This window comes from Cariama cristata, unplaced genomic scaffold, assembly GCF_000690535.1.
Source record: "Cariama cristata isolate BGI_N322 unplaced genomic scaffold, ASM69053v1 scaffold18942, whole genome shotgun sequence".
Classification (NCBI taxonomy): Eukaryota; Metazoa; Chordata; class Aves; order Cariamiformes; family Cariamidae; genus Cariama; species Cariama cristata.
This window is the reverse complement of record NW_009604787.1, coordinates 18,917-26,315: the sequence shown is the minus strand read 5'-3', so window position 1 is coordinate 26,315 and position 7,399 is coordinate 18,917. Positions and strand designations below refer to the sequence as shown.

Here is a 7,399-nt window from a genome sequence, read left to right as displayed (position 1 = left end):
TTCAGCAGGGCAAATGCCTTCTGACAGCATGTTTAGTGCATTTCTTACCATCAGTAGTGCAACATCCTTCTGGGGGAGGCTTCATCTGGTAAGAAATAGGAGGACTACTTGATTCTGAGCCTTCTTCCTCCTCCTCTTCTTCTTCTTCCTCATTATCTGCTCTGCTGCCTGCTACAAATTATCATAGCATAAATGACTTAGACAACAGCAAACGCTGGCAACAAACCAATGAATGTACAGGGTGACCCAGTTACAGAAAGTATAACAACAAACTGGATCCTCTCCTCTTGACAATGACTTTATTGTTGCCAACTCTTAAGATATTTTTTGTTTCCTTAAAGCTCCAACTTCTAGTTATACTTACAACATAATGCCTTTCATCAAAAAAAAATAAAGCTTTTAGCTCCTGTGCAAAAAAAAGTTCAAAAACACCCAACTGCAGCCGAGAAAGAAAAAAAACCCTAAAGGACAAATAAAAACAAGCCTCGATTTATTATTCTTTTAAATCTCATTATTTTTAAGCTAACCTCACGATTTTTAGAGGCCTAACTTCCAGTGTTTGAACTTTTGCTGATCACAACAGTGTAACTGTATCCTTTGTTTATAATATTAACAGCCAATATAAACCCAAAGTCATTACTTCTTAGCACTTTAGAATGTCTTGGCTACAGTCCAAGTACAGATTTTATTAATTAGGTATTGACCACGTCCTTGATGTTGTACAAGAAACTGAAGAAATGGTTCCTGCTTGAAACGAGGTTCATCACAGATGATGCCATGATGGGAACACCTAATTCTCAGGCTGTGTGTCTCCTACCAGAATCCAGAGCTCCGAGTAAAGCACTGCTGCTCCCTGTACAATATCAAGGAAAGGCAGATGCCTAGGAAGACAAATCGCAGCAGCCTATGCATGGACTGTGCTAGTCTAGGAGTCAATACTGAATGCTGGAAAGAAGAATACATGATGTAGGCTTCATTTTTTAGAGGGCTTAAGGTGTTTCTTCTTCAGATTCTCTGCTGTAAACCACTTATCTGGTGCACTGGCTACCTAAATCAGTATTTTTACCTGATAGCTTGTTTGCTAAGAGAATTTACCTGCATAACATTGGTGTACGTTTCACCCTTTCAACCAGAGACTGCTTCTTTCCTTCTCTCCACCCATGGGACATGAATTTTTTCATGCATGATGCAACAGTTCCAGCAAAACATACTGAGCAATGACTCCATCCCCTCTTACAGCTCAGACACACTCAGGGCAAACGGGAAAAAGCTGGCAAGCAGAGGAGTGCAGCTAAATGGTAAATGAGGAGAACACTTCTATGGCTGGGACTAAGGAAAACTGCAGACCAGATCCAGCCTTACATACAACAGAGATAGTGCGTAAGTACTAAGTGAACCCAGTGGGGCTTATGTCTTAGGCTTCCAGCTTCTTGACTTCTATAGGGATGTGCCTGCAGCAAACACAAATAGCTTGCTTTCATTGGCAAAATTGGGTGGTAAAGGGCTGCAGATACTTGAGGATCAGCAAGAAGCTGAATAGCTGTTTGGACTTGGGCAAGTAAAATAGCAGTTAGACTCCTACATCATTCTGTTGATCCAGCTTTTAGTCTTAAAACAGAAAAACAACGAAGCACACCGCAGTCATCCTCCAAAGCTGTGTCAACTGGACATACTCTCTTTGCTTCAACTGACTTTGGATCACACACTCCGAATCCCAAAGGATATTCATCAAGGATTTTTTTTTCCTATGACCCTCCTAAGAATATCTTTTTATTTTATTGACAAATTATTGTAGAATCAGCTAAACAAATACTACAGGATAAATGAGGATTAGGGAGGAAGTTGAACAAAGTAAATCTAGAGTTTGAAGATTTGTCTCTAAAGGTTATTAAGAGTTACACCCCAATCTAGAAGAGGATTTGAAGGGTATGTTTACTTTTAAGTATCTAAACATCAGGCTTCAGTCCTGGTGCACGCAGATAAGGACAGAATGTTGAACACAACGGTTTTAAGGGCGTAGTCTAAAGACAAAACTGCTGTAAGTGAACAAAGGGAAAAGTGAAGCTCTCCATCTTTGCTATTTAAGTCAGAGGTATGTCATGTGTTATGACTTAACCTTGACTAACATCCAAATGCAATGCAAAAAGGGTGAGTCTGGCTCTCCTCTTTCCCCACACTCCCAGCCATGAAGTTCCTTCCTTCCTCTTTGTGCCAGCTCTGACACTTACTGGAGCCTGTGCTGAGCCATCCCAGCTTGCTAACCCAGCAGAAAACTAACTAAGCAAACAAAAGGGACCAGGTTTTTCTACTGGGTTTATGTATTAGCTCAGTGGAAGATCCAAAAAAATGCCAAAATTTATGAAAAGGGAGAAAATGGGAACATATGGCTAGGAGTAGTGGGAGAGGAGGATGTGGGATTTTCCCCTTTGGGCAGTGGTAAACTACTAGGTTTGTTCAGCCATAACAGGTAATTTCACATTTAAAAAAAAAAAAAAAAAGAGAGACAAGAAATGGAAGTGGAGACTAAGAAACAGGAGAGTTACAGTGCTTTCAGGTCAAAAATGAAAAGAGTACAAGAGCAAATATGTACCTATAATACACAAGAACAAGTTGCTGTCACCTGTAAAGGGCATCATTAAGGTTTTTGTTGCTTGTTGTAAAAAAGATCTACAGTTTCTGCTTCCATTTTACTTTCAAAGCAAGGCCTCTTCAAAGAACTCTGTGTTTGCATGCATCTATTCCGCATCTTCTTTTCTCAAACAATCCCAAAGGAACACGCAATCAAGCACTCAAAAGCAGAGAGAAAACGATGGCAAAAGTGGACTCATAACCATAGTTCATACCTTGTATGTTACAGAACCACACAGTCAGCTGATGTAACTTGATAGAGCTCCATTAAACCAACAGCCATACTGTGAAGATTTTGTCCATATTTTATTGAATTTAAATTTATTCATAGATACCATAAACACCATTGTTTGCTTTAAGGAATTCTTTTCAGTTCTTACAAAGGATTTATTAGACCTTTATGTTATATGGTTGTGATTAAGACATTTCACACGGAAAATTCTTCTCTCCTTAAGGTATAATTTAAATATAAGTTAAGTTCTGCCAATACTTTAATAGGCATATGATTTTTTCTCAGTGGGACTATTCATAGGGCTGATATTATCCACAAACTGATTGCAGCATCAGGTCTTAAATGAACAGCCACAAAATATATCGTATCCATGAACAGACAGCCTGTTCAGATCAAGGAAGGAACAAGTTGATCACGGACACAAGTTAGCAGCAAAGTTCACGTCAGAACACGGTGCTGCTATCAGAGCTGAATACAGCAACACTCAGTGAAGAACTTCACTGCGGTGGAGCCAGCCGCCACACTGCTGCTCTGTATTGCTTTGCCATGCCACTTCCCAGCCTCTTCCCACCAAAGTCCCAGTGGTATCGGTGGTATAGGACTTGGATGCTAACGGGAAAATAATGCTTGTCATTAACTTTTGAAATCAGCTCCACACCTCTTTGACACAAATCTAATACGCAGGCCTAAAAGATGGCAGCGAAATGCATCTAAGGGCACAAGAAAAAAATGGACTAAATACTATTTTGTATTTGAGAAATAAGATGTGATTAGAGAATCGAAGCTGTGAACGTGACTGTGATTCAAATGGGATTTGGATTTCAGAAGTCAAGAATTAGATTAAAGAGCCACACTGATTTGCACATACTGACTAATAACTGACAATCCAGTCCACAGGTTTAATTTGCAGCTTATATGGTAATAAGTAGGCAAACAGAGATATGCAAGAAAACCAAACCTGTTTGTTAGAGTCAAATAACCTTGCCTTCTATTGTAAAGAGCTTTTAATGCACATTCCTAGAAAACTCCTGAACATCCAGACCATTTATTGGCATTTGCAGATATGTTGTGCAATTACAAAGGCTAAGAAAATTTAAAAGACTTTGGAAGAACCTCATTAGAAATGTACAACCAGTGAGACCACAGCAAACTCCAGGCTTTTTGGCAAAATGAAAAATCTAGCAAGAGGTTTGTTTAAATAACGATAATGTTTTTAGACTATTTTAAGCACTACATGAATTTGCCAGGTCTGGAGAAGAGAGGAAACACATCAATAACAAAAAGGCAGAAAAAAAACCCAGAATGAAAAAACATACTATTATTGGAGCCAAGGAGGTCTGACATTATGTTTACATAACCACAAATAATTTTATAGGCAAATGTAATTGCATAAATGACTATAAAGGCATATGTTTATAATATTTTTTTTAAAAATCTAGAATGCGGAGACTGGAAAATTATACTTACTGGAAAATATGTGTTTGCACTTTCATTGCAAAAAAGGTAACATCTAGGCCAGAAGGGACCAACATGTTCATTTAACTTGTCTCCAGGCACTATAGTCTCTTTTGCACAAAGAGACTATATTATATGCACATATTATTTTTAGGCATAAATTATCATGACAGATATGTAATGATATTAGGCTAGTCTCAGCAGCTAGGTACTTTTTTCTGGTTCAGATGGTCATTTATGTATCAAAAGGAGACAGAAAAATGTTTTTTAAACAAAAACATATAAACCTAAAAATAAAGACAAGTTACAGCAGGTGATTGATAAAGCTTAAAAAAAAAAACATTTCCAATTGTTTTTTTCTTAAACTGACTCTATACTCAATTGTGAGGCTCTCTAGCAATTTTGATATTGTAACACCATCAGAGATGAAAATCCGTAACATCACCCTTATTTACCTGTAGCTGGTTTTGTTGCCGAATGCTACTTCGAACATCTATAATGTGTTATCAGTCGACAAAATGGAAAGCCAGAACACTTGGGTTGCACTGATCCACCGCACTACCTTGTCTAAATTATTTATAACGTCTGTTTCACCATAGGAAAACACTTGCTGTATTGAGGACCAACAGGCAGCTATGACCAACGGTAGTCTGAGTACATCTCCATGTCAGAATGCCAGGGCCAAGGAAAGATAACAATGAGAGGGGAGGACAGGGGCTTACACAAGAACCCAAGGATGGCGCTTCAGATGTCTCCTGGTCCTCAGAGCACAGGGACTCATGTAGCTAAAAGTGGAAATTTCCGTTTATGGTGAGGCTGGAGTACATAACGCCAGCTTGCAGACCTCTCCCACCTGAGGAACAACCTAGGAAAAACTCTATTACGCATCCCTTCAAAGTTCCCCTTGTCCGAAACTTTCATGAAGGAATGTTCTCTGCCAGGCTGTTGTGAGACTTTTAATTAAATACAGTTCAATTCTGTTTCCATTAACTGCAAAGAAAACAGAATCAACCCCTCAAGGTTTGGAAAGTTCTTTGAAAGCCTTGAAAGAAAGAAGTTACAGAAGTGTGAAATCGTACTTTTGTTCCTGAACACTGCAACTGCTCCTGTAGCATCTTTCCCAACTGATGTCATAATCCATTTTGTGACATCACAGTTGGTTGTCATGGAAAAGTTTGTGAAATCCTCAGAAAGGTTTGATAGAAGGATCACTTTGTGTAGGGAATAAGCAGCATATATATTTAAACAACGAATGCATATTCATTATTATGTCCTATATTAGCAAAAAAAAAAAGAAGAAATTACTAACGATGTGTGAGCTTCGAGCAGATTTACTTTTTCAAGAAATGTTTTCTCAGCTGTTACTATGAGGTAATACTAAAGAGTTTAATCTGTGCAAAATACTTTTATCTATTACTACTTCTTGGGCTGATTTGTTTTTCTGTTACTGTGGATTGTTAACCATTATGTATTTTTCATTACTTATATATCTAAGCCATCTTTAGAGAAGTATGGGAGGGGAAGTAGACCTGGTCAAAAGAAATGAAATGCCACCCTGGTGACAGAAATGGCTAAATAATGAAATTATTAAACATAACCTTGCACCAACATGCTGGTGTTCTGCACACACAACTCATTGAAAACCACGAGACTACTACACGTAACAGCACACCAAAACACCAAATTGTATCATGAGTTTGCTGATCAGATCTATACAGTTCATTTAAATTATACTACTTCCAAGAAAAAAAAAAAAACACCAAGCACGTGAAACTCAGAAAGTAAGCTTCTCTAAACACACGCAAAAATTCAGTGAGAAATCCTATGCGTTAAATACCAACTTCTACAGGGTTTACAAGAGAACACATCCTAAATTTTTACCTTTGCAACCACAGAATAACTAAAAATATTATGTGCAAAGTAATTATAAATCGTCTGAAAAGCTAAAAATACTTCTGCTGTATTTATTCACAATGAAAATCAGTCTTAGCATTTCTTTTAAAAGTCTAACGTGTTTACCATCATTTACTCTGTAACTTTCAGCAGTGTATGATAAATTATACGATAACAGATTCAAGTTTCAAATGTCCAAAGATTCCTCCACAGATTTAACAGAACGATTCCTGGTACTCCAATTTATGTATATTGATAAATCTGAGCGAGCAAGTGGCTTAATTTTGTCAAAATAAAAGACAATGCAGTTTGTATTTTTAATCCAATTCTAATGCATATATATATGTAGATTGTAAAAAATCCAAATAAAAACTTTAAATACTTTTGGTTTTCTGTATTCTGATTTGAAACGTGTGTGTTGAGCCTTGGGAGAGCAAACAGTAGAATTGTCTTTGAGCAGAAATACAATACAAATTCCACTATTTCCTACCTTCCAGTGATGACAGTTGCTGTTCAGCTTCCAAATACAACTGAGAAAAGATCGGTCTGGGAACTAAGTTGTTTGAGCGGAGAGAGGCTTCAATAGAATTATGCAACACTTCTTCAAACCGTGTTGTCTTGAGCTGACCAGCGTAAGAATTTCCCATCTTCTCAAAAAAAAGAGACAAGGAGAAAAGAAAATAAAAATATTTCAATTTTAGCACTCAGAACTCGATCACTGCATGTTGATGTCAGACTACAACATTTCTCATGAAAGGGAGAAGCTTCATTGTCCACAAAGAAAGGCAAAGAACATTGACTGCAGCAGTCGCTGAGTAGATCCTGCTGGTAAATTACAGGAAGCTATCTAAAAGTAACAGCTTTCTGTAATTCAGCAGAAAGGCAGCAAGCTTTGACACCTTCTTGAAGATGCGGCTAGAAATCTGATTCAAGTAATTCCTTGGTTTATATAGCAAATGAGGAGATGCATTCTCGTTAGTCAGCAATCTCATCTGTTGAACAGCCTTTCTGTTTTACATGATTTGAACAGAATAAATGTCAAAGGATCCAGGGAATAACACAGTTTTGTGTACTTATCTTTGCATGGCCCATCATGGCTGAAAACTCATGGCTAAAGCTGTTCAACGTATCTTTTAGAGGTGCTGTCTCATAAATAACGTGGCATTGCCATAACTGAGATCCTGTGAAATA

The 7,399-nt window shown here is 37.7% G+C and overlaps 1 protein-coding gene across 1 annotated transcript in view; it reads right to left on the bottom strand.

Moving 5' to 3' along the window:
* Nucleotides 1-6,855, bottom strand: part of GREB1 (growth regulation by estrogen in breast cancer 1) — a 59,287-nt gene extending 52,432 nt beyond the window's left edge. The window contains exons 1-2 of the mRNA XM_009695750.1: nucleotides 6,699-6,855; nucleotides 49-171 (exon numbers count right to left, since the gene is read on the bottom strand). Of these exons, the coding sequence (XP_009694052.1) occupies nucleotides 49-171; nucleotides 6,699-6,855 (280 nt within the window). The remainder of the gene's footprint in view (nucleotides 1-48; nucleotides 172-6,698) is intronic.
* Between the last annotated feature and the right edge of the window lie 544 nt (nucleotides 6,856-7,399).